At 35.2% G+C, this 27,385-nt stretch overlaps 1 protein-coding gene across 4 annotated transcripts in view; it reads right to left on the minus strand.

Moving 5' to 3' along the window:
* NRK (Nik related kinase) overlaps positions 1-27,385 on the minus strand; it is a 138,114-nt gene that overhangs the window by 13,906 nt on the left and 96,823 nt on the right. For 3 of the 4 annotated variants that reach the window (XM_010346392.3, XM_074391548.1, XM_074391549.1), the window contains 10 exons: positions 27,226-27,293; positions 25,378-25,472; positions 22,748-22,845; positions 21,328-21,692; positions 19,558-19,858; positions 10,926-11,094; positions 9,767-9,922; positions 7,912-8,055; positions 5,463-5,621; positions 503-603 (listed from right to left, as the gene is read on the minus strand). In XM_010346392.3, the coding sequence (XP_010344694.1) occupies positions 503-603; positions 5,463-5,621; positions 7,912-8,055; positions 9,767-9,922; positions 10,926-11,094; positions 19,558-19,858; positions 21,328-21,692; positions 22,748-22,845; positions 25,378-25,472; positions 27,226-27,293 (1,656 nt within the window). Of the gene's footprint in view, positions 1-498; positions 604-5,462; positions 5,622-7,911; positions 8,056-9,766; positions 9,923-10,925; positions 11,095-19,557; positions 19,859-21,327; positions 21,693-22,747; positions 22,846-25,377; positions 25,473-27,225; positions 27,294-27,385 lie in introns of all 4 variants that reach the window. The other variant, XM_074391550.1, reaches the window with a different exon arrangement.

A 27,385-nucleotide genomic window follows, 5' to 3' on the forward strand; every position in this document is an offset into this window, starting at 1 on the left:
TCTTCATGTTGACTACAGGAATTGGGAGTGAGGCGCTGATGAGGCAGTCTTATAAGGGGAGGGGCCAGGGATTTGCCTCGCATTCTCCCTTGCTGTGGTGCTTGTGAATTGCCTAAAAAAGGGTTAACAGTAATTACTGACATGGTATATTCAAGTTACATTAGTAAGACCCCATATCGACAAAAAAAATTAAAAATTAACCAGGCATAATGTGTGCCAGTAGTCCTAGCTACTTGGGAGGCTGAGGTGGGAGGATGGCTTGAGCCCAGGAGATCAAGGCTGCAGTGAGCTATGATCATGCCACTGCACTCTAGCCTGGGCCATTAATGATACCCTGTCTCTAAAAAAATAAACAAACAAGCAAGAAAAGTAACAATGAAATTGTATTAACTATAGAAGAATGGTATACACTTCTACATCTGTATTCGAAAGTATGATTCTGTTCACAATTTATTCTCAAAATAAAAAATCATATAATCCAAAGGAAAAGGAGATCACTCACTTTAATAGCAGTGCTTTCATCAAAGGACTTCGGTGCCCATGCATAAAGGTGAATTGATGATTTTAAAGCAATTGCAATATATGTTGTTTCTTCATGTTGGACTACAATGATAAAACAGAAAAAAGTAATGATGCCACAGAATTAACAAGAACACTTAAGTATTTGTATTTATCATAAAAAGTGCCATAACCACAATTTAAGGGCACAGACAGTATATTTTTGGGGAAGCTACTTGGTTACAATTTGATGCCCACAAAAAGGTGACAAGATTACTGTATGGTTTTATGGAGTATACATATTTGCCTTCAAGAGCATTCTAAATTGTACACTGGAAACATTGATGCAAGAAATTAAAGATATAAATAAATGGACAAATTCTCCTGTTCATAGATAGGTAGATTTAACATTGTTGAAATAGCAATACTGTCCAAAATTATCTCCATAGATTCAATGCAATCCCTATTAAAATCCAAATGGCCTTTTAGTGAAGAAATGGAAAAGTTAATCCTAAATTTCACATGGAATCTTAAGAAGCTTCTAATAGCCAAATAATCTTGAAAAAGAAAATCAAAGTTGGAGAACTCACACTTTCCAATTTCAAAGCTTACTACAAGTTACAGTAATCAAAGAAGTGTGGCACTAAATAACGTAAGGATAGGCATATAGATCAATGGACTAAAACGAAGTTGAAAAACAAACCCTTACATCTATGGTCAGTGGTGTTATACCATTCAATAAGGAAATAACAGTCTTTTCAACAAATGGTGCTGGGACAACTGGATATACCTATGAAAAACATTAAAGTTGGAGCCCAAATCTCATACCATATACAAAATTAACCCCAAAATTGATCAAATACATAAATGTAAAAGCTAAAACAATAAAATTCTTGGAAGTAAACACGGGGATACGTCTTGATGACCTTGAATATAGCAATGAATTCTTATATTTGATACCAAAGTATAAAGCAAGAAAAGAAAAAAAGATAAATTAGGCTTCATCAAAATTAAAATTTTAGGGCACCAAGAGAAACTACTAAGAAAGTGAAAATACAACCTACAGAATACAAAACATATTTCTAAATCAAATTCTGATGAGAGTCTACTATATGGCTGGGGTTGGTGGCTCTCGCTTGCATTCCCAGCACTTTTGGAGGCCAAGGTGGGTGGATCACTTGAGGACAGGAGTTTGAGACCAGCCTGGCCAACATGGTGAAACTCCATCTCTACTTAAAAAATATATATGTGTGTATATATATATTTTTGGACAAAAATTAGCTGGGTATGGTGGTGAGCACCTGTAATCCCAGCTACTCGGGAGGCTGAGGCAGGATAATTGCTTGAACCCAGGAGGAGGAGGTTGCAGTGAGCTGAGATTGCTCCACTACAATCTGACCTGGGTGATAGAGTAAGACTCTGTCTCAAAAAATTAAATTAAATTAAATTAAATTAAATTAAATTAAATTAAATTAAATTAAAAGAGTCTAGTATACGGAATACTTAAAAAATGCTTATAACTCAACAGCAGAAGGACATGAGAACCAATTAAAAAACAGGCAAAGGACTTGAATAGACATGTCTCCAAATGGTCAGTAAACATGTAAAGGTAGTCAAAAACATTAATCATGAGGTAACTGCAAATTGAAACTTTTATGACATCCCACTTTACACCCATGGGGATGGCTAGAATCAAAAGACAGATATCTACAGGTGCTCACAAGGATACTGAGAAAGTAGAGCCCTCATACATTAACTGATAGCAATGTGAAACGGTGCAACCATGTTGAAAAACAGTGTAACAATACTATCCAAGAGAAAAAACCATACATATCCACATACAAAGATGTATGAAATGTTCACAGTAGCACTATTATTTTTTTTTATTGTATTTTAGGTTCTGGGGTAAATGTGCAGATCATGCTGGATTGTTGCATAGGTACATAGATGGCAAGGTAGTTTGCTACCTTCATCCCCCCCCTATCACCTATATCTGGTATTTCTCCCCTCGTTATCCCTCCCCACCCTCCTCAACCCTCGCTGTCCTTCCCCTAGACTCCCCCAACTGACCACAGTGTGTGGTGCCCCCCTCCCTGTGTCCATGTGTTCTAATTGTTCAACACTTGCCTATGAGTAATAATATGCGGTGTTTGGTTTTCTGTTCTTGTGTCAGTTTGCTGAGAATGATGGTTTCCAGATTTATCCATGTAGTATTATTTTTAATAGCCAAAAAGTGGAAAGAGTGCAAATGTCCATTAACCTACATATGGATAAACAAAATGTGGTATATCCATACAATGCAATACTACTCAGCAATAAAAAGGAATTACTGGTACATGTTATATATATAATATAACATAGCCAAACCTTGAAAATATTGTGCTAAGTAAAAGTCTGTCACAAAACACAACATAACATATGGTTCCATTTATAGTAATTGCCTAGAAGAGGCAAATCTATAGAGAAAAAAAAGTCCTGGGTAACCATTTATCAGTTTATCAGTGATTACCTAGGATTGTGAGGGGAAGAAGGGGAAGTAAAGAGGGATGGAATTGGGGTAACTGTTAATGAATATGGGGTTTTTTGGGGGATTATAAAAATTACGTCATGGTGATCTACACAACTCTATAGACCTACTAAAACCCATTGAATTGTCCACTATAAACAAGTGTATCTCATAGTATGTAAATTATTTTAATAGGGCTATTTTAAAAGATAAATTACTGGGTATATATCCAAAGGATTATAAATCATTCTACTACAAGGACACGTGTACACGAATGTTCATTGCAGCACTGTTTACAATAGCAAAGACCTGGAACCAACCCAAATGCCCAACGATGATAGACTGGATAGGGAAAATGTGGTACATATACACCATGGAATACTACGCAGCCATCAAAAACGATGAGTTCATGTCCTTTGTAGGGACATGGATGAACCTGGAAACCATCATTCTCAGCAAACTGACACAAGAGCAGAAAATCAAACACCGTATATTCTCACTCATAGGCGGGTGTTGAACAATAAGAACATATGGACACAGGGAGGGGAGCACTACACACTGGGGTCCGTTGGGGGGAAATGTGGGAGGGGTGGGGGGGTGGGGAGGTGGGAAGAGATAGCATGGGGAGAAATGACAGATACAGGTGAGGGGACGGAAGGCAGCAAACCACACTGCTGTGTGTGTACCTATGCAACAATCTTGCATGTTCATCACATGTACCCCAAAACCTAAAATGCAATAAAAAAAAAATAAAAATAATAAAAAAATAAAAAAATAAAAAATAAAAAATAAAAGTACAAATAAGTATATGCTTGCTCTTGATTAGGCCTTCTATTTCTTATAGAATATGTTGTCTTACTTGATAGATTTATACGTTGTGCTAAAATCCCTCTTCCTTGGCTGCAATTTCTTCTGCCAGAACTAGGCATACTTGCTCCCTCTCTTTCTCTCTCTCTTTCTCTGGGTCTACCTTACTCTTGCATTTTCTTTTGCATTGCTTCCAAGTAAGTCAAATGCGCATGATGGCTAAACCCCCAAAATCAAAGGTATTCTCTCTTAAGAAGACGCTTCCTATACATTCAATATAGGGCAGCAATTGGTGCCAGTTCGCCGTCTTGTGGATCTTGGAAGGCTATGAAAATGTCAGGCAAGTATGGTCTGTTCTTATCTTCCTATGTGAAGATGCTACTATTCCGCCTGTCAGTGAGACAAATGTTTTTTGCTGTTCTGAGAGCTTAGGTGGACTGGAATGGGGTCAACTAGGAAAATTAAACTTAACTAGCTCACCCCTTACAAAGAGCACAGATTTGCAAGATGAGTACCTTTGTGACTATCTCTTATTGAACGAATATTTCACAAGTTAGTAGGAGGTAGTTTTGCTATATAAACTCCTGAATTAACATCTGGGGCTGTCTTTCACATCTGGGGCTATCACATTTGCATAATATGATTTGGAGTGAAATAGTGACACCTAAACCTAGAAGAAAATAGTGTATTTATTTAATGCTTAAGTTATCTGCGTACTCAATTCCCTCTTTAATTGTATATGTGTACATATGCAGATACATGCAAAAACCTATGCTGAGAAAAAGTCACTTTATATGCAAAACAATAATGGTAAGTCAGGATAGAAATATCCCACTGCAGTTTATATAATGTGATTTCAACTATTTGCCACCTATGCCATCAGTTCTGCCCGAAGAGGCAATTAATGAAGAGGGAAAGAAGCAAAATAAGGCTGAGAGTAGAGGGGGATTTGTTTCAGAAATAGAACAGAATGGGATGACATTAGCTCAAAGTTTTTTATAGCTGAGAGCAGGATTCTTAGGATTGTTACCCAATTTCACAGTGGATGGTTGTGAAGGGACAAGGGATATGAAAACATTCTAATCAGACAGAAAATAGTGATCATACTCATGAATATCAACAGTGAGAGTGAGAGTCAGCAGATTATAGAAGAATTTACTTTCTGACTCATCATTAGGTTTCCTGGTCAGTATTAGGAGAGATTCCATCTTACTGTTGTTCCAAAGAAAGAGAATATTCATGAGTCTCCCCAAGTTTGTGAAGATAAATCAAGATCATTTATACAGTTGAAGCTATATAGAGGCAGGAAAATAATATTGGTTTATCTGGAATATTCAGAGTGACTGGGAAAGAAAGTAAGATGAGAGATAAACCAAACCTAACATCAATAGCTGTTTTAGTCAATCAATATTTTCTCAAAAACAATCAAGATTGTAACACAGAAGACTTGGAAGATGTGTCAGTGAAATGTACTCTTCCTTGGCCTGAAGTTGCTGTCTATAGCCATACCACCACTGAAAGAACCTGATCTTGTCTGTATTTGAAACTGCAAATTGTTTCCTTTCTCTACTTTGCCTTTCATAATTATGTACTTCACCAGATGAAAGGATGCAAAATTAATATAGCTGTAGTAAATATGAAAGTGGCTTACGGACACTGAAGTGTTCACAGCCTGTTAACTTATCAATAGCTTTGCAGGCTTCCTCTGTCTTCAGCATTTCTTCTTGCCTTCTTTTACTTTCTGGATCATTATTCAAAATCTTGTTCCTCAGCCAGGTCAGATGATACACCCGAAGTCTGTTCTTATGACCTGATATATAAGAAAAGATATACTATTTCAAGTCAGTCTTTCTTTTTGTATATTAGAAGAATAAAATGTAAAGGTATTTTTCCTTTTAAAAATATTTTTATTAACTTAACAAGGACTTTTTAGAAAACTACATTGCATCAGAATCTCCCATTCAGGGTTTGGAAATTTAACAGACGATTTTAGTCTCTCAATTCTAAGAGATAGTCAAAATATCTAACTATGTGCCTCTCTGAAGTGTATCTAAACATTTTTTGGGGGACAGGTTAACCCTTACACTACACAGGCAGGATAATTGCCATCCATTTATTTGTACCTTGGCTATTCACTAAGTCATGACTGCTCTGGGGTTCAGAGACCTAGAAGCTGTCCCTGGTAGTGTGTGTGTGAGATGGGTGGCTGAATATTGACTGTTAAGATATTAAGGGACAGCATTATGGGTATCTTTGTATTCTGTCATTCTAGCATGCTTATAAAATAGTTGAACAGTTTCATTATATTTCCCCCCAACTCAATTTATCATTTATTAATTTCCTAACTGTAAATCCCATCAAATTCTTATAATTTGGTCAGAAAACAGGCCATGAAAAAAATCACACATTGCTTTATCCCCATAAAGTGACTATAATCATTTATCTTTGTCATTTTTATGGTTTATTATGACATGATTTCTAGGCCCAACAATAGGACTCTTATGTGATTAATCTTTCATATGTTTTTATGTAACAGTTTTGAAGCAGTGTTAGGGTTCAGATATCTACGTCTATGTGATATGGTCTTGAATTGTAATCTAAATTGTAATACCCATGTGTTCAGAGAGGGACCCATTGGGAGAGATAATTGAATCATGGGGGCGGTTACCTCCATGCTTTTCTCATGATAGTGAGTTCTCACAAAATCTGATGGTTTTTTAAGGGGCTTTCCCACACTTTACTCTGCACTTCTCCTTGCTTCTGCCATGTGAAGAAGGACATGTTTGCTTCCCCTTCTGCCATGATTGTAAGTTTCTTGAGGACTCCCCAGCCATGTGGAACTGTGAGTCAATTAAACTCCTTTCCTTTATAAATTACCCAGTCTCATGTATGTCCTTATAGCAGCATGAGAACGGACTAATACACTAGGGCTATTATATTTCTTAAATGGCAAAATAAATTTGTGCTTTCAACTACTGAGTATCTTCTTATACTGATGTTCTCAGTACTGTCTAATGGAAAAATATTCCACATTTGAGAGAAGCCCAAACATTAGAGAAGAACACATTTTGGTTAGAGAAAGTTGGATAAAAAGTAAAGAAATGTGTTACACAAATATGTAGCCTACAAGCCACCCAAATGTTTTTTTTAAAAAACTACTTCTATGTACCTTAAAATTATAAGCAAATGACTATAAAAACTATAAAACATGATTTAGAAAATCATGAAGTCTATGCATACCTCTAAAGGAATTTATCCTCTAATCGAAGCTTAAAGTAAAGTTAATCATTTTAGGAATAATACATAATCATTAATGTGCAACATGGAAATTTGTTCACTAACTATACATAAAACGTGTTATATATACAATAAAATACATAAACTCATATAAGTGACTGTGATTAACACCATTTTATTCCATAGACAAACCATATTTTCTTATTTTTCCTCTCCTTTTGTCAGTCATCTTTTGCCTAGACTAGTCAGCTTTAAGGATGCTTTCCTGATACAAAGTGCTGTTTAGTAATCATGATCACTTTTAATATTCATTTACTTGTCCTCTTGTATTCTAAGGTTTAGGCTCTGACCGACCAAAACTAAGAAATTTAACTACTATTTGGAAAAGGTGTAAAGATTTTTAGGGGATCCATTCTTGTTACAAACTCCGTATCTGTACGCCCTTGTGATAAAGCTATACTCAGGACAAGACTCTTTTATATCTGATTATTGTTCAGTTTGTTCTTTGCTACTTCTAACACATCACAAGAAAGGGACATGGTGGATGTTGATCCAGTCCTGTGCATGAGTGGATGAAAATTGGAGATCTGAATTTGTAAGAGGCTTCACTGGAGAGAACATATAAGGATGCAAATGGTGTGGTTTTTCTTATCAGTAACTTAGGCAAGGTATTTTATGATTAAAGGAAGTTACTTTAAATTGTAAATAAATAAGAGATTACAAGTAGGAAAGTCTGGTGTCCCAATTAAAGGTTATATTTAAAGTGTTCTTCTACGAACACTTTCACCGAGAAAGTCTTTAACCTAGTTTGCAGCCTAATTAATCTACATAATTACTCAGCTAATTTTAGTTCTTAAACAAACCTGAGATGGTAATCAGCAAATTGAGTGGCTCTAAGACTTGAATCTGGCGGAATGGTCTTCGCCTTATAAGTTTAGTAATGTCAGCCTTTCCACTTCTGTCCATCAGATATAGATTAGATCGGGTTCCCAACAGCAAATTGACTCCTGTTCATATATAAAAAGAGCTATATTAATTCAGATTATTTTTCATAATTGCACCAATATTATTATTTTTGCTATTCCAGTGTGTTGATCTATGTAAAGATGACTTATCAGTATAGGCTCTATTGACCTCATACCGTGTAACTATGTACTCTCTACCAACAGAACAAATTTCAACAAAATATATAAAAATATAGAAGATAATTCCCTCTGGCAATATTCCCCTGGCTGGTGTCTGATATGCCATCTCACAAATGGAAATTTATGGATATCTTAGCACCCTTTAGTAGTGTTCTAAACTTTATCAAAATCAATCAACCTTTTTGAAAATTACCATTAAACATTCTTAGTCTACCACATACAAAGAGTTCAGTTCAGCTCATTTCTCATTTGTAAATGTAAGTGAATGTTTGAATGCTTTAAAAATAATTATATGTAAATAATTGTTTTTAAATTGAATGATTCTGTGTTCATGCATATATTAAAAATTTACCATCGCCAAATGCCTGTGAAATTAGCTCTTGCCTTCATGTATCTGAATTTCTAGACTCTCTTTTATTTGTTGACTGGCTCTATTTGTTCAAATTTAAGCACTGTTTAAAAACCAAATAAGAGGACTGAAATAGAAGACAGAACTAAAGTTAAATTGTACTTCAAACTACTGTGGGAGCTTTTCACTGTAAAATGACATAGGAGATAACCAGCCAAGTAGTATAACAAGATAAAATTTCACAGTCCTCCTTGCACTTGGAGCATACCTATGCTCCATGAGCATAGGAGAAAACTTAAGCAATTTTGCCTTCATTTTCTTACCCTATCCTTAACCAGTTCTCTAACTCACGGCCAGTGGCATGTTTAGGGGCTGCATCTTCTCACAGGAGAATCAAAGAAGGAGGAAGAAGTATAGTCAATTTTTACTATAATATTTTATTTTTCAGAATATAAAATTATGGGTTATAAAAATGAGTTATTAGACATTATCTACATTTCTGGGTAGTTACCAGACTGAAATGCTCATGCTATTTTGTTGTTTGAGACACTAAATTAGCAGAACTTTGAGATGACTTTTTTCTAAGTTCTTTAATCCATATAATTACAATGTTTGCCACCCTTTTCTATTTTTAATTTTAAACCCTGTCCTTTGTTCAGTCACACATTAAGCAAAATTTATGAAATTACAAGACAGAAGTTGGCACCTACTTTGGATTTCTCCCTTCCTTGCATTCATTTATTCTGTTTCATTTATGATTCAGTTTGGCTTAAGGTAAAATATTGTCTCAGCATTTCCAGAGTGGTTATAATTTTTCTGAATCAAAGGATTTTAAAGAGTCTATCAGAGTTAAGACATTATAGAAGGAACTTTCTCTGCAAATTCCCAAACCTTTTTACAAGCAAGATCCTGCAGAAATCTTTCTTGAAATATCTCATAAAGTATCATATGTTAGAAATATTAATCTTAAATTTTCAAAAAATCACAACCTAGTCCAACTGTATATTTTATTCAAGTTAACTCAGGTTTAAAAAAAATACAAAGGTGGAGGCCATCAATTCTAAAATCAAACTGCACTGAGTGAAAAAAAAAAATCAGCAAAACCAATTCTGAGCAAATTAGCTACTATAAATTTATTGTAATGGTTTGGTAAGAGTAAACAAATATTTTATGTCTATTATTTTCGCAGGTTTGAAACATGAAAACAAAACAAAACAAACTTACCCCACAAAGAACCACAGCAGATCTCAGAAGTGAACTCCTTTTCATACATGTGGATTAGTGGTTTTGTACATGCAGGAGAGACATAGAGTGGATTAACATTGACCTCAGAGGGTTGCTTAGGTGATTCCTCAGGGACTTCTACGAATCCAGCATATACTGCAAAGATATGAGGGGAAGATAATAAGAGAAATTACTAGCTCTGTGCCTGATAGAGTTATAGAAAAAAAATTAAAAAGGAAAATCTGGGCTGGGCATGGTGGCTCACACCTGTAATCCTAGCACTTTGGGAGGCTGAGGCAGGGCATCACCTGAGGTTGGGGGTTCGAGACCAGCCTGACCAACACAGAGAAATCCTACCTCTACTAAAAATACAAAATTAGCTGGGCATAGTGGCACATGCCTGTAATCCCAGCTACTCAGGAGGTTGAGGCAGGAGAATAGCTTGAACCCAGGGGGTGGAGGCTGCTGTGAGCCGAGATCGAGATTATGCCATTGCACTTCAGCCTGGGAAACAAGAGCAAAACTCTGTCTCAAAAATAAACAAACAAACAAATAAATCTGCACCTAATGGAGTTATGGAAAAAAAGTTTAAAATTATTAATCTATACAGCTTATAGGCTACAATGTTTCCACAAACGAGACACAACTTAGCCAAATTTATTTTCTTTGGCCAGGTGTGGTGGCTCACGCCTGTAATCCAAGCACTTGGGAGGCCAAGGTGGGAGGATCATTAAGAAACAGAGGTTGAGGCTACAGCAAACCATGATCACGTCACTGTAATCCAGCCTAAATGACAGAGCAAGATCTTGTTGCAAAATAAAAAATAAATTTCTTTCTTTTTATTATATTTTATTTTTTACTGGAAGTATAGTTTCAGTAACTCTGAAACCATCAGCTAAGACAAATCGTGATGGCTAAAATACATTGTTGAACACGAATATATTTTTAGTTATTGTAATTATAACACACACAAATCTAGATAATGGATTCAATTTCTCAGTTGTAGCTCAAATTTAAGTACCATAAAGATTCAGTGAAGAATTTATTTCAACTGAATTTCAGAATAATTTGATTCCTAACAAATCATAAAGCACTGGTTAAACACTATTTAATATGTTAACAGATAACAGCATTTAGAGATTATATTAAACACACTCACAGATGGCACTGGCAAAGTCAGCATCAGTAGATCTCCCAGAACCTTTGGAAGGAGAAGAGTGGCTGGCAGAAAAATCTGACTGTGTTGATGATCCTGATATGTCTTTATTGTCATTCTCATCATCAGGTGCTGACAGTGCATTTGAGGCCTCATTTCCACCACCTGGCTCCTAAAATAAGTCCAAAGACCAATTTTTATTTTATTAGCAGGTTAACAGTGGGAGAAATATGCCTAGTGAGGGGTTGTTTGAAGAACAGAATGCAAGATCTATAACATCTGCATTCTTATAAAATCCACATTTACTAGAAAACAACTCAACAATGTCATCAGAGGAGAGAAAACTAACCTATTGTTGAGATGACTGATATTAGAGGAAAAATGCAAGGAGCTATAGGTTCCCAGCTGTACAATTTGGGACCTAACATTTGTGGAATTTTTACCATGTATCATCTACTGTGCTAGGCATCATATTTAGATATCTTTGTGAATCCTTACCATAGCCCAACAAGTAACTATAATTATCTCCAATTTACTTATACATATTTAAAATTTAGAGACGGTAAATAACTATTCAGTCATAGTGCTAGTAAGTAGGGGAAGTATACTTTGAAACCAAAAGCTGTTTGATTCCAAAGCATACATTCAGCTGTGTCATGCCAAACAGCCTCTTAAAAAATGTAAAGCACAGTGTGGGGGTGTCTGTTCCACTACTATATGGTAACTTCACTGCAAGAATGAAGAACCTGCAAAAATAATTTTCAAATGATAAAGAAAATGAAGGAAAATCAACCAACACAAATTCAAGAGTGTAAACATGCATCACTGAATATGTAGCTGGCTTCCATTAACTTACAAAGAAGATAGTCGAGGATAAAAGCCACAAAATTTGACAATTTATGTGGTATGCCATGTCCTGTGGGAAAATATGTGAACTATTGTTGGTAAGTCCTTCTGTTGATAAGCTCGTTCTTGTGTCTAAACAGTGATTCTTGGCACTGAGAAAGTTGTGCTATTCTGTAAAAGACTGATTTTTATGACCTTTTCAACCACAAAAACATGGTTTGACACCATGTCCTTTCTAAGTTGAAATGAAAGATCCACTTCCTCTATAGATTTCCCAAACATTCCTTAAGGTAACTGGAGATAACCAGGGGTGCTATGAAATTTATGTTGGAACATCCTGTTTTAATGTCTATAATTTAGATAGACAGACAGGCAGACAGACAGCCAGATAGATAGATAGATAGATAGATAGATAGATAGATAGATAATAAACAGACAGGTATTTACCCACTGACACTGCTTTCCCATTAGAAACCATTCAAGGAACTTTCTTACTTCCTTTTTATTAATTTGTTTTCATCCTTTATTGATTTATTACGTAATTACTATATGCTTATCATATGTCATGTCCTAGGTTACACACTGAAGTTGGGTGAGTTGGTAGACAAATAATCAAGGAAGAATTAGATATAATTTTTTCCTTTTAAGAGTTCACAATATAGTGTGAAAGCAAAAATTAAAATAACAATACCATAAGTACTAAAATGGGATTATGGGCAAAAGGCTTGCAAGCACAGAGGAAGGGGTATATAATTCTGCCTTGGGAGGTCAAGAATTATATTGATTTGGCCCATGAAAGATTAGTAATTCACCAAACAGAGAAGAAGTGAGAGGGTAGCCTTCCACAGGAAACAGCTTGCACAGGAGCACTGACTCATGAAAGAGCATAGACTTATTACATGATGTAGCAATGCCACTCCCAGCTATATACCCCCCCAAAAAACCTGAAAAAAGCAGAAACCCAAACAGATACTTGTATATCAATGCTCCCAGGAGCACTATTCACAATAACCAAAAGGTGGAAACAACCCAAGTGTCCATCAATAGATGAATGGATAAACAAAATATGATATATGCACAAGACAAAATATTATTCAGCCTTGAACCGGAATGAAATTCTGATAAATGCTACAACATGAATAAACTCTGAAAACCTGAAAAGTGAAACAAGCCAGACACAAAAGGACAAATACTTTATGATTCCACTTATACAAGCTACCAAGGAAAAAAAGTAGAATAGAGTTTATCAGGGGTTGGGGGAGAGGGAAACCAAGACTTAATTGTTTAATTTGTTTGGCATGATAAAAAAAAGTTCTGGAAATGGATAGTGATGACAATCCCACAACATTCTGAATGTAATAAATCCAACTGATTTGTACACGTAAAAATGGTCAAAATGGTAAATTTTATGATAGGTATATTTTACCACAATCAAAAAAATATTCCCAGAAAAAAATAATTGGCTCTGGTTGGAGTGATTTCAGTAAGATAGCTTATTGGTGGCACCTGGTGCTTGTCCCCTTCATAAAAAAGGACAAAGAGAATGAATAAACAATTAGAATTCAACTGGTGTGTCTGAGGGAGAGTGCTGGAGTCCAGTGATGGGGTGGTGAGGTCACTGTGCAGCATGAAATATCAAAATGGCAGGAAAGAAAGGGAAGCGAGATACTCTGCTTCTGCTGCCCCGTCTCCCCTACCATGATCAGCTCAGAGACAGGAATGAATTCTTATTGAGAAAAGATAAGCAGAAGACTCTCATTAGTCCCAGTTGCCACCACGGAGAATTCTAGTACTTACTACAGGATAATCTCATAGTCCTCACAAGCCCTGAGCTGAGTTTGGGAAGGTGCCTGAAATTCTTGTGGCTGCATTCCTTCAGGTAAGCAGCAACAGTTGTGTATTTTCCACCAACTCATGATCTAAGCTGCTGCAGCCTGGTGTCATCTTGAATCTAGAGCCATTGCTGAAATGCACTATGCTCTGGGGACCATTAACCACTGTGCCTCTCCAGCCTCGTGCCTCCACTGTAATTTCACCAAGCCTCCATTGATGGCTGAAATGCTGTGACCCTGACTGCTCAGATCTTGGGCCCAGGAAAGACCAACCATAACTCCAGTAGTGCACAGTGGTGAAGCCAACTCTAGGCTGGCTTAACTGCTGTGCACTTGCATCCTTGGTCAAAAAACAGCTCAGTAGCCCTAATCCCAGAAAGCCAGACCCCCAAGCCAGCTGTCCCAAACTGTATGACTACACCCTTGCCCATAGAAGTAGTCTGGTAACCCAATCCTGGAGAGAAAATTCATGATCCACCCAATCCACTGCATGTACACTTGTGCCTCTGGCCTGAGAAACAGCCCGGCAAGCCCACTCCTGTCAAAGATGTGCCACCTCTACCATAAACTTTTGCAGCCTGGGCCACTGAGGTACTAGCAAACATCGCTAATGTAGATTACAGCATAGAGACCACGCTGCTGCATCCACCCAGAGCCAAAGTCAATGCACCCCACCCAACCAACACCCCAGGATCCATCTATAGTACTAAGTCTTTCCTTATGAAAGCCATTCCATAACATAAGAAGTGATTGTTCCACCAGATGAACAGATAACAACACAAGGATACAAGAAATATTAACAAATAAGGAAACATGATACCTTCAAACCGAACATAATAAGTCTCCAGTAGCAGACCCAACAGAAAAGAAAATGTGAAGTCCCAGAAAAAGAATTCATAATAATGATATTAAGGAAACTCAACATGATACAAGAAAATACAGATAGACAAATCAATGAATTTTTTTTAAAAAAAATCATGATCTGAATGAGAAAGTTAATAAAGGAATAGGTATCATTTAAAAAGAACCAAACAAAAATATTGAAGATAAAGAGTTCAATGAGTAAAATTAAAAAAAAAAATACAATACAGAGCTTCAACAGCTGACTACACCAAGCAGAATAAAGAATTTCTGAACTTGAAGACAGGTCTTTTGAAATGACCCAGGCAGGCAGGGCGCAGTGGCTCAAGCCTGTAATCCCAGCACTTTGGGAGGCCGAGGCGGGTGGATCACGAGGTCGAGAGATCGAGACCATCCTGGTCAACATGGTGAAACCCCGTCTCTACTAAAAATACAAAACATTAGCTGGGCATGGTGGCGCCTGCCTGTAATCCCAGCTCAGGAGGCTGAGGCAGGAGAATTGCTTGAACCCAGGAGGTGGAGGTTGCGGTGAGCCGAGATCGCGCCATTGCACTCCAGCCTGGGTAACAAGAGCGAAACTCCGTCTCAAAAAAAAAAAAAAAAAAAAAAAAGAGAAATGACCCAGGTAGGTAAGAAAAAAGGAGAAAAATAAATAAAGAGAGCCTATAAAACTTATGGGACAACAGTAAGAGGATGTTTTGTTGAATTATGGGGATTCCAGAAAGATGAAAATATATAGAAAATTATTTAATGACATAACAGCTGAAAACTTCTCAAGTCTTGGGAGAGATATGAACATCCAGATTAAGAAAGCTCAAAAGTTTTGAAATACATTCAACTCAAAAAGACCCTCTCAAATAAAAATTACAGTGAAACTGTCAAAAGTCAGTGACAAGGAGAGAATACTAAAACAGCAAAAGAAGAGTCTCATCACATATAAGGAACTCCTCATTGGACTAATAGCAGATTTCTGAACAGAAACCTTACAGGTCAGGAGAGAATAGGATGATATATTCAAAGTGCTGAAAAACAAAAAACAAAAAACAAAAACAAACAAAAAAAAACCACTGCTAGCACAAAATAGTATCCCCAGAAAAGCAACTCTTCAGAAATAAAGGATGACTAGGTCAGGCGTGGTCGTTCACACCTGTAATGCTAGCACTTTGGGAGGCTGGGGTGGGTGGATCATGAGGTCAGGAGTTCAAGACCAGCCTGACGAACATGGTGAAACCCTGCCTTTACTAAAAATACAAAAATTAGTCAGGCATGGTGGTGCATGCCTGTAATCCCAGCTACTCAGGAGGTTGAAGCAGGAGAATTGCCTGAACCCAGGAGGCAGAGGTTGCAGTGAGCCGAAATCACACCACTGCACTCCAGCCTGGGTGATAGAGCAAGAGATTCTGTCTTAAATAAATAAATAAATAAATAAGAAATAAAGCCTCTTCTATGTAAGTAAAAAGTAAGAAAATTCATCACTAGACAGGTGTTATAAGAAATGCTTAAGGGAGTCCTACATGTGAAAGAAAAAAGACAATATCTACTATCATGAAAACATGAAATTATAAAACTGGTAAAGCAGGTACAGAAAGGTGAAAGAGAAAGGAATTAAACATTATCACTACAAAAGATTACTTAACCACAAAGTTTAACAATAAGAGAATAGGTTAAAAAAAAAGGGGGATACACAAAACAATCAGAAACAATCAACAAAATGACAGGAGTAAGTGTTCACCTATCAATAATAAACTTGACAGTAAACAGACAAAATTCTGTAATTAAACTTATAGAATAGCAGAATGGTTTAAAAAGAAATGCCAGATATAGGCGATGGGCAGATGGAGGCAGCAAACCACCTTGCCATGTATGTAGCCATGAAACAACCTTGCATGATCTTCACATGTACCTCAGAATCTAAAGTGTAATTTAAAAATAAATAAATAAATAAAAATAAAGAAAACTATAAGCCAATATCTCTGATGAAGATAGATGCAAAAATACTGAACAAAATACTAGCAAACTAAATTCAATACCATATCAAAAATATTATACACCATGATTGAGTGGAATTTATTCCAGGGATACATGGGAGATTCAACATATGCAAATCAATAAACATGATACACCACATCAATGGAATCAAAGACAAAAATTATATGATCCTGTCAAAAGATACCAAAAAAACACTTGAAAAGTCAGGAGCAGTGGCTCACGCCTGCAATCCCAGCACTTTGGGAGGCTGAGGAGGGTAGATCAGGTCAATAGATAGAGACCATCCTGGCCAACATGGTGAAACTCCATCTCTACTAAAAATACAAAAATTAGCTGGGCGTGGTGGCACATGCCTGTAGTCCCAGCTACTCGGGAGGCTGAGGCAGGAGAATCGCTTGAACCCAGGAGGCCAAGGTTGCTGTGAGCCAAGATCACATCACTGCACCCCAGCCTGGGTGACAGAGCAAGAGACTCTATCTCAATAAAAAAAAAAAAAAGAAAAAAAAAGCATTTGATAAAATTTTACATTCCTTCATGATAAAAACTCTCCACACTTTAGGTATGGAAGTAACATACCTCAAAATAATAAAGACCATATATGAAAATCCCACAGCTAAGATCACACTGATTGGGAGAAAGCTGAAGTATTTCCTCTAAGAACGGGAATAAGACAAAAAAATTCCCACTTTCACCACTCTCATTCAACTGAATTCTGAAAGTCCTAATCAGATCAGTTCTGCAAGAGAAGGAAATAGAAGACAACCAAATTGGAAATAAGGAAGTCAGATTGTGTCTGTTTACATATGACATGATCTTAGAAAAACCTTTGACACCACCAAAAATTCTTAGAATTGATAAACAAATTTAGTAAATTTTCAGGATATAAAATCTGCATAGAAAAATCTGTAGCATTTGTATATACCAATAACAACCTAGCTGAGAAAGAAATGACAAAAACAATCCCATATACAATGGCTACAAAATAAAATATTTGGAAATACATTTAACCAATGAGGTTAAATATCTCTATAAGAAAAACTGTAAAATATTGATGAAGGAAACTGAAAAGGACACACACACACACATAAAAGAAGAAGCACCCTATGCTCATGGACTAGAATAGTTAACATTGCTGAAATGACCCTACTATCCAAAGCAATATACAGATTCTATGCAATCCTTATGAAAATATAAATGACATTCTTCACAGAAATAGGAAAACAAATTCTAAAATTTGAATGGAACCAAAAAAGACCCAGAATAGCCAAAGCAATCCTGAAGAAAAAGAGTAATACTGGAGGCATCACAATATCAGATTTCAAAATATACTACAAAACCACAGCAATCAAAAAACAGACACACATACCAAAGGAACAGTATAGAGGACCCATAAATAAATCCACATATTTATTTATCTCATTGTGGTTGATTTTTGATGAAGGCATCAAGAATATTCATTGGGGACAAAACAATGTCTTCAATAAATGGTGCTGGAAGAACCAAATATCCATATACAAAAGACTAAAACTAGACCCCTATTTCTCACCTTATACAAAAATCAACTCAAAATAGATTAGACGTAAATGTAAGATCTGAAACTATAAAATTACTAGAAAATATAAGGAAATGCTTCCAGACATTGGTTTGGGAAAAAAATTAAGACTAAGACCTCAAAAGCACGGGCCACAAAAGCAAAAATAGACAAATAGAATTATATCATACTAAAAAGCTTCTGCACATAAAAGGAAATGATCACCAAAGTAAAGAAACAACCTGAAGAATGAGAGAAAATATTTGCAAGCTATTCACCTGACAAGGGATTAAAATCCAGAATGTAAGAAACTCAAACAACTCAACAGAAGAAAAGGAAATAATCCAATTAAAATGGGCAAATGATTAATAAACATTTCTCAAAAGAAGACGTACAAATGACCAATAAATCTAGGAAAACATTTTCAACGTAATTAATCATTGGGAAATGCAAATCAGAACCACAATAAGATATCATCTCATCCTAGTTAGAATGGTTATTATCAAAAGACAAACAATAAGTGTGGGTGATGTGGAGAAAAGGAAACTCTTATATAAGATTGGTGGGAATGTAAACTACTACACCAATAATGTAGAATGGCACTGTGGTTCTTCATAAAACTACAAGTAGAACTACAATATAATCCAATAATTTCACTACTGGGTACATATCTCAAAAAAAGAGGAAATAAGTATATCAAAGAGCTATTAGCACCTCCATGTTTACTGCAGCACTAATCACAATAGCCAAAAAAGGAATCAGCCTAAGCATCCATCAAGAGATGAATTGATAAAGAAAATGTGACATATATACAGAATGAAATGTTATTTAGCCATCAAAAGAATGATATCTTGTGATTTGCAGCAACATGGATGAACCTGTACTCAATGTTATGTTAAGTGAAATAAACCAGGAACAGAAAGATAAAAATCGCATATTCTTACTCATATGCAAATGCTAAAAATATCTATCTCATATAAGTAGAGAGTAAAATAGTGGTTTCTAGACACTGGGAAGAGGAATAGGAGAGAGCAATAGAAAGGCTGGTTAAAGGATCCAAATTCATGACTAGACAGGAGATATAAGTTCTAATATCTATAGCACTGTAGAGTAACTATAATTAACAATAATTTATTATATATTTTTAAATAGCTAGAAGCGAGGATACTTTCCAACACAAAAAATGATGAATGTTTCAGTTGATGGGCATGCCAAATATCCTGATGTCATCACTACAAATTGGATATATTAAAATATCACTCTGTACCCCATAAACATATACAATTATGTGTCAATTAATTTTTAAAATACTTTTTAAAGTGTATGTCAAGAGACACTACTTCAAATATGTGAGTAATAAAGGCAAACAAATAAGAGATCTTTGACTTTGGAAGTAAATATAGACCCTGCAAATTAGTAGTAATAAGGATCTACCTATGAACCTATAATTAAAAATGTTTAAGGCTTTGGGGTATATGATTAAAATCTATTTGGAATGGCTGGAAATGCTGTATCTCCCAGAATAAACAGATTTGCAATGAGAGGAGTTCAATCTGCTTTTCAAATGGTGCATTACCTCTTGTAGATATTCAAAGTCCTGAGATGCAGGTCTCTTCAATCCTGGACCGTCTGTCTCTGAGCATTTTTCTTTTCCATTGAGTCCAAGGGCTCCACTCTCTTCACTGGTTCGAATAACTCCCTTAACTCCATCACCCGCACTGTCCCTTCTTTCACTGCTTATATTGGCTGCATGTTCTTCCTGATCTCCAGCGGCTGCATTGTCTTCACTGGCTGCACTTCCTTCATGGCTGCTATTGACACTATGTCTTCCATCATAACCACCTGGCTTGTAGCTTCCATCTCTGCCATAGCTTGCCCTGATAACAAGCTCCAATTAATGAAGGAAAGCCACGCAATAAAAACACGTTTGAAAGTTAGCAAATAAAGCAGAATTGAGATGTGTCTTATTTAGATCTACCATGCCCAGTTTTGTCTTTGCTCTATGTGAACACTACTAATACGATACAGACAAGAAAAATGTCCCTATGTCTTGTCAGTCTTACATAATGAATTAATGCCATAGCCACCACCAATTTCCTGATGCATTTGAATGGCAGAGGGAAGAGAACTTGTATTCTTTCTTAGGTAGATGTATTAGGCTAGCAGCAAGAGTATGTAGTTTTTTTCTTAAATATATACTATTTTATGCACTAGCAACCTCACAGATACATGAATGATTAACACTGTATTTTTAGCTCAACCACAACATGATTAATTCTTCTTGCAATATATCTAGTTTGTGTTCATTATAACATCTACCTTGTTTTTCTAACATGTGTACTGACTGCTTTGCTACAGAACTCCATTGCTCTACTGCTTCCACCAAGGAAGTTCAGCAGTACAAAACTCTTATCTTGTAGAACTAAGTCATTTAGTTAATTACCAAAAATACTAAGCTTAACAAAATGTCTCAATGCTCTCTTTTTGCATAAGAAACAAAATTAAATATATGTGCCTGTGGTAAACTTATTTCATAATGGAATTCTTGACAAATGTTTTAGTTGGAAAAAAATCAAAAGAGTTCTTGGTAATTTCTCCACTAATTAAACAGAAAAGGATCATCTTAAATTTATTATACACATGGCAATATCACAAAAGATTGAGAAACGCATAGCTATGTTTGCAAATAGCTAGACTTCACCTTATGCTTATTAAGTTACACACTTCCTCTGTTGTCCTTTCTCATACTCAGTATGGTTTTATAGAGTAGGATGATTCAGTGGCAGGAATTTTAACAGAAACATTCAGGCAATTCCAGTTATAAAGAAATTAATAAATACTTGAATGCTTACTTTAAAATACACAAATGACACAAAATTAGATGTTCTGCATTAGAATAATTTAAAATATGTTATTGACAATCAAACCATTTACTAAAATGCAAGTGAAATTAAGTCACTCTGTTGATGATAATTTTTGAAAATCAAACACCGTATATTCTCACTCATAGGCGGGTGTTGAACAATGAGAACACATGGACACAGGGAGGGGAGCACTACACACTGGGGTCCATTGGGGGGAAATGGGGGAGGGGCGGGGGGGTGGGGAGGTGGGAATAGATAGCATGGGGAGAAATGACAGATACAGGTGAGGGGACAGAAGGCAGCAAACCACACTGCCATGTGTGTACCTATGCAACAATCTTGCATGTTCATCACATGTACCCCAAAACCTAAAATGCAATTAAAAAAAAAATAAATAAATAAAAAGAAAATAAATCATTAAAGATACAAATATTTCTGAAGTTATAAAACATGGAGAGTATAAGTAATTCAAAAAGACCAACCTTGGACAACGAGATGCCGCCTGATAATTATCATTTACGTCATCAACAGCCTTATTGTTGTCATCATCATGGTCTTCATAAACATCATTAGCCTGATCAACTTGGTTATCCAGTTCATCAATGCCATTGGCAAGATCATAGGTATCTTCATAAGCATCATTAGACTCATCCTCCTCATCACCATCAGTATCAGCACCGACATCATAGAGTTCAACATAATCACCATCCTCTTCATGTGGCTGACTGATGGGTGCAGGAGTTAACCAGTCATTCCGGAAGATTTCAGAGAGTGCATTATAGCCTACCCATTCATTTGTCAAGTATACAGGGGGTGATATTTTTCCTACTTTAAATCCATCTGGAACCTGTGTGCACAAGAAAGGTTAATGTAGTCTCTAGCAGCCTTTCATTTTCTCCTAGATTTGAAAGTTTCCAAGCTGACAATATTTTGAAATATATTTTAAATTGAAGCAAGGATGTTCACTCACTATACAGAGCCAAAGTTTTAGTGAGGATGAGATGTCAAAACCCAAACACCAGACTGATTATTAGTAGCCTTTCAGGATCAGATAGGCCAAATTTACTCACTTAAAAAAAATCACCCATACTTGTCTGCTCAAAAAAAGTAGACATTTACTTTTGATGCTGGAGAGAACAGGCGATTTGATGCTCTTTAAATATGGTAACTTTTCCCTTTTGTTTTATCTCCTGACGTTGGGATTAACACACAGCTCTTGAAATTGATATGTTAATTTCCCAGCTCTGGTTTTATGTGCCATAGGTTGTCTTAAGATATTGCAAACGCTTCCAAAGAGCAAATTAATCTAAATCCATCTTTTAAGTATGATGTGTGTCATTTAACAACTTTTGGGCAATCTGGAAGGGATATGTGTATGGTAGCATAGAGATAATTACAAAAGTAAAATAGAATGATCTGAAACCACATAGCATTAGGACAATTTAAAATCTGCATTACAACAATTTAAGCATGTTCACAAAGAGCTGGAAGACTTTTTATTTATGCAATCAGAGGACACTCTATTTTTTACTAAATGTTTTATTTGTATTCATTGCCTCATCACTCAAGGAATGCTATTAAAAGTTGGACATCTAACCTGTACATCTCAATCTGAGATTAGCTTTTACAAATAGCTGTTTATCACTACTCTCCCAGGTGTGTTCTAACTAACACAAGAATGTGAAAATAAAATATTCTCTGGTTAAGTGTTTTCCCATTTCAATTTTAATTTTTAGATTTTGTGTTCTATATATTCACAAAGCAATGAAAATCTATCTTTAAAATAATTTAAAAAACTAAACTATTTAACTATCTCTCCTTAAGTGAAGATGAGAATGTGTAAGTCAAAACAAATGAAACATCAAAAATAATAGATATTAATGTATTAAGATGGAAACTTACATGGATGTCAACCAGCAACTTCTGATCAATAGTAGAATAAGGTGGTGATGACTGGGACCTTCTTCCAGTCACAGGACTCTCTTCCTCAGAAGAAGATTCTATGGAATGCCAAAAACACATTAGCAACAATAGTGATTACAGCCATTGCCTTCATTTGTATAGTGTATCAGGTAAATCCCTTGTTGTTTCTCTTGTCCTTTTTGTGATTTCATTCAGAAAACATCACCTGATACATTCTCATGGGGCCAGGATCGTAAATTCTCTTTTCAGGGGGTTATTTGCAGGTTCAAGTTTTCTTCCATCTATAGACCTACATGGCTGCTCCGTTTTCAATATTAAGTGTACATTTGACAAATATCTCTGTCTATGTAAGAAGATACATTGTACGACTGATAGCCGGGTAGATACATTAAAAAAAGAAGAATGGATCAAGAATAGGAAGGGCTGGGAGTATCAGTAGCCTCATATTCTGACCAGCAGAAAAAAAAGATCGACAGTGTATTTATTAGAAGATGATACACTAGCCAAAACCCTCAAGAGGAGAGTTCATTCTTCAATCTTAACCCCCAGAAATTCTCTCCCAATGATATATCCACATGTATTTCAATACAATTGAGGAGTGAACCGCTGAAAAGAGATAACACTTACCCCTCTCTATAAAGCTGGGAACATTTTTATAGCAGCAATGTACAACAAAACTTTCTGCAGCGATAGAAATTTTCTGTATCTGCACTGTGCATTAACACTAGTCATTAGTCACAAATGACTACAGGGCATTTGAAATGTGGCCAGTATGCCTGAGAAGCTAACTTTTAAATTTTATTTTTTATTTTAGTTTTTAAAATTTTAATAGCTACATATGGCTAGTTGCTACCACATTGAACAGCTCAATTCTATAGTGTAAATATTTCTATTCAAAATACAAATGTATCTGGTTTGGAGATTAGCTTTTAATATTGAATTGTGGCATGGTAAATAACCCCTGTTATTAAAATCCAGTGAGAGTATTTAACAGGCTTAAAATTCAGGTCTGGGTGGGTGTACTTAGAAAAGGCTTCACTAAGAGAAAATTCAGGTCCCTGTTTATTGTTTTTGTGTGCTTAGATTTTCAAGATAAATATTATTGTTCCTCTTATTTTCGGTCTTGGTATACAAAGCCAAAGTATAGATACTGTAGTTCCAAAATACATATATTTTCAAATACTGTTGTCTTGTGATAAAATTACACTGAACACATGCTACAATTTGTGTTCCCATCTTCTGTCATTATTGTATTTCTGCTGATTTTTTTTTTTTCAGGAAACCATTTTCTTTTAAGTCTTTTGGTATGTTAGTAGATCAAATTAAGTTCAAGTGAGTGTACTGAGATTTTCAGACAAATTTGTAGTAAGGTACTCTGAGACTTCCTCCATGATGAAGCATGTAATCTCATGGGAATATCAAATGGTCTATGTAACATACAGAATAAAATAACAGAATTTTGGAGCTGAAAAGATGTTTAGCTATTATCTGCACAGATGACTTCTCCCTTCTATCAATGTTATGACTGCTTTGGGATCTAATACAGAATTTCCTTATTTCAAAAATGCCACATGAATAAACCTCAAAATTTTAGTTTTTTGCCCAGTATTAGCAAAATTAGCCCTAGTCAAGCCAGAAATAAAAGACTCTGAGGAAACAATTTTAAGAATTTTCTCTTCACTCAGACTTATCTAATTTTCACAACATAGTATTTGTGTATGAGGAGACAGTACTATTTAAAATAATTCTGCCATTATCTGAGTCACTTAAGAAGAAAAAACTGTGTTTTTAAGTTTAGATCTTCAAGTATTTGCTTTTCAAAAAGTGAAGTATATCTGTATCATTTTTATTATTAACATTTTAATAAAATCAGTATACTACATTTTTACTCAGAGACTCAATCAGCCAATTTTCCCTTGCTCAACTTACCTGGATCACTTAAAACTGGATAATGCCAGATTGCATGATCCGTGGTGCAACTTTTGGCTTTGTTTATAGTAATATATGACAAATTTATAATTGATTTAAACTCTCTCAAATGCATATCTTAAAATACTTGTTTGAAATTCATATCACAACTTTTGAAAGTTATTTTCTATGATGTAATTGATTAATTGTTCATGTATTTTGAGTAAAACCATCACTCTGTAACATTTAGGAATATTTATGAGATATTGTCCTATTTTGGAGAGGTGAAGTAACCAATTGATAAGTGAAAGTCATTCAGAAGTCCTCCGTACAATGTTCTAATTGCTACCTATAAATTTTAGCTTGTTGGAGAGGCCTCTCTCAAGTTCCTTTACCATATTTTTCATACGTGGTATAGAAACTTAATAAAGTTAACTCTACCCACCTCCCTTAGATGCATTCCTAACTACTGTCCAATGAAAAGATGAAACTTCAGAAACATTTTTTTCCATTTCTCAAAGGCCACCACTGACCACCACCCAATTGCCAAATACAGTGGCTTTCTGGTCCTAATCCTACTTGGCCTCCCTGACACTTTTTATTCATTCCTTCTTGAAATTCTTCTTTCTTAACTTCTGAAATATAAATTGTTAAACAATAGCTCTATATTTTGCCTGCTGAAATTTCGTGCTTTGAATCACCTGATGCTGCCGGCCAATTCTGACGATTTTGCGAACTCCTTTGTCTGATGTCAATGGGCTTCTGAGCTTGTTCCAAAAGAGATGGCTGAGGAACACTAATGAAAAGACAGAAAAGCATGTTCCATGTCCTAACATTCATAAAGGAAATGTACAACTCAACATAAAGTCCAGCATAAAGTTTTTTATAAATATATGGAGATATATCAAACCGAAAAAGAGGATCTTAAGTAATAATTTCCAATTTCAATTTTCCCCCAAACTTGCTATTTTGTGTAGAATAGAGTAACATTTTCCAAAATGAAAAATAAATGTTTCTATAGAGTGTATGTTTCCTTTACATATATATTAATTTCTAAAAATTTCTATAAACTTTTAAAGCTAATATTCAGACAATATTATTATCTGAGTAACACAGCAATAAACTTAATATTATAGTGTATGTGAGTATTTTAACATAATAAACAAAATAAGTTACTGTTATGTCATATATTCTATTGTTATTATCTGGATTTTAAATGCTTGAAACTCATGTTTTTAGCATCCCATTCATGATTTAGATAGCTACACTGACAGACAAATAGAGCACTTTTGTTCTTACTATTCAAATTTAAGGAATATTTAGAGAGTTGCTTTGGACTAGTGCTACTAAATTTTATAGTTATTGTGGAATTTATATATGGGAAGGACTTTGGTTATTGATTTAGGCCTGGAACAGACAAAATTTTTTCAATGGCTCCAAATTTCTGGGAAGACTTGAGTTTCATTTAATTTTATAAATTTAACTATATTTAAAAGTAATGTATTTGCTATTAATAAATTCAAAATCCTTTTGTAAAGTGAACAATTACTCTTGAGTTTAACACCAAGTGTGGTTTTTATATATTCGATTTTATTAAAGTCATGTTCCATTATACCAAAACCAACTACTCAAAGCTAAACTGGTTCTTTCCTTTGAGGTCAGATAGACTATGACAACCCATTAATTGAATACAGAGAAAAAGAAATTTCCCAGTCTTGCTTCATAATTTTTCAAAATTTCTACACTTCACTTAAATCTGAAGACATAATTGTGTGGGGTTTTAAAATAATGAAGCAGGAAAATATATACTACATGATATTAACTGATGCCATCTGACCATACTGTCCAATATCTTGAGTATGGTGAGTGTTCAATAAGTATTATATATATTTGCTGACGGTGAATCAATATAAGCTAAGTTCCCTCTAGTATGAATTGGGGCTTGACAGGATATGATTTTCTTAAAAAATCTACCTTAAAATTTGGTTTTCCTATATGACACATTGCACACAATATCTAAAATGTGGAATGTGATCTTTGAAAATTATTGAAGATCACCAATATTACAAAGATCAAAAAATACAGTGATTGATATCAATATTATATATGACATTTTATTGACATAATATTGAGTTTTAGATTTGATTTTGACTCTAGGACATTTTTAGACTTACTTTGTGACATTAACTTCTTACAGAAATAATTTGTATGTATGTGTTTTATCATGCAGTACATGTATGAAAATTGACTTGAAATTTCATGTCTTTTCATCGACTACTAATTGAACACTGTCAAAGTATTTGTTGTTAGTTTCACTTTAAATTTGTGAATCTAAGTATCCCAGAAACTGCAGTATGTACAAATGTGAAAGATATAGGTAATGGATCATTGCAATTAAGGTTTTAAATGTGGGCCAATAGTCAATGGTGATGATATTGTCATTGATATTTTAGTTGATTTCACAAAATGTGGTATAAATGAAATAATTTTTATTTTCCATTCTGTAATTCATTTTGAGAAATTTTAATATAGAAATCAGAGATATGTACCTTGAAGAGAACGTCACATGATTTGCATGATCCTGGTTGTTAGGCGCCGAAGAAGAACTCTCTTGAACCTTAAAGACACAATGCAATACTTCAGTAGAATTCTCAATAAGTTCTTCGGAGCTATTAATGTGTGGGAAAATGTCTGTCTTCGTAAATATTT

Source organism: Saimiri boliviensis, chromosome X (assembly GCF_048565385.1).
Source record: "Saimiri boliviensis isolate mSaiBol1 chromosome X, mSaiBol1.pri, whole genome shotgun sequence".
NCBI classification, from domain to species: Eukaryota; Metazoa; Chordata; class Mammalia; order Primates; family Cebidae; genus Saimiri; species Saimiri boliviensis.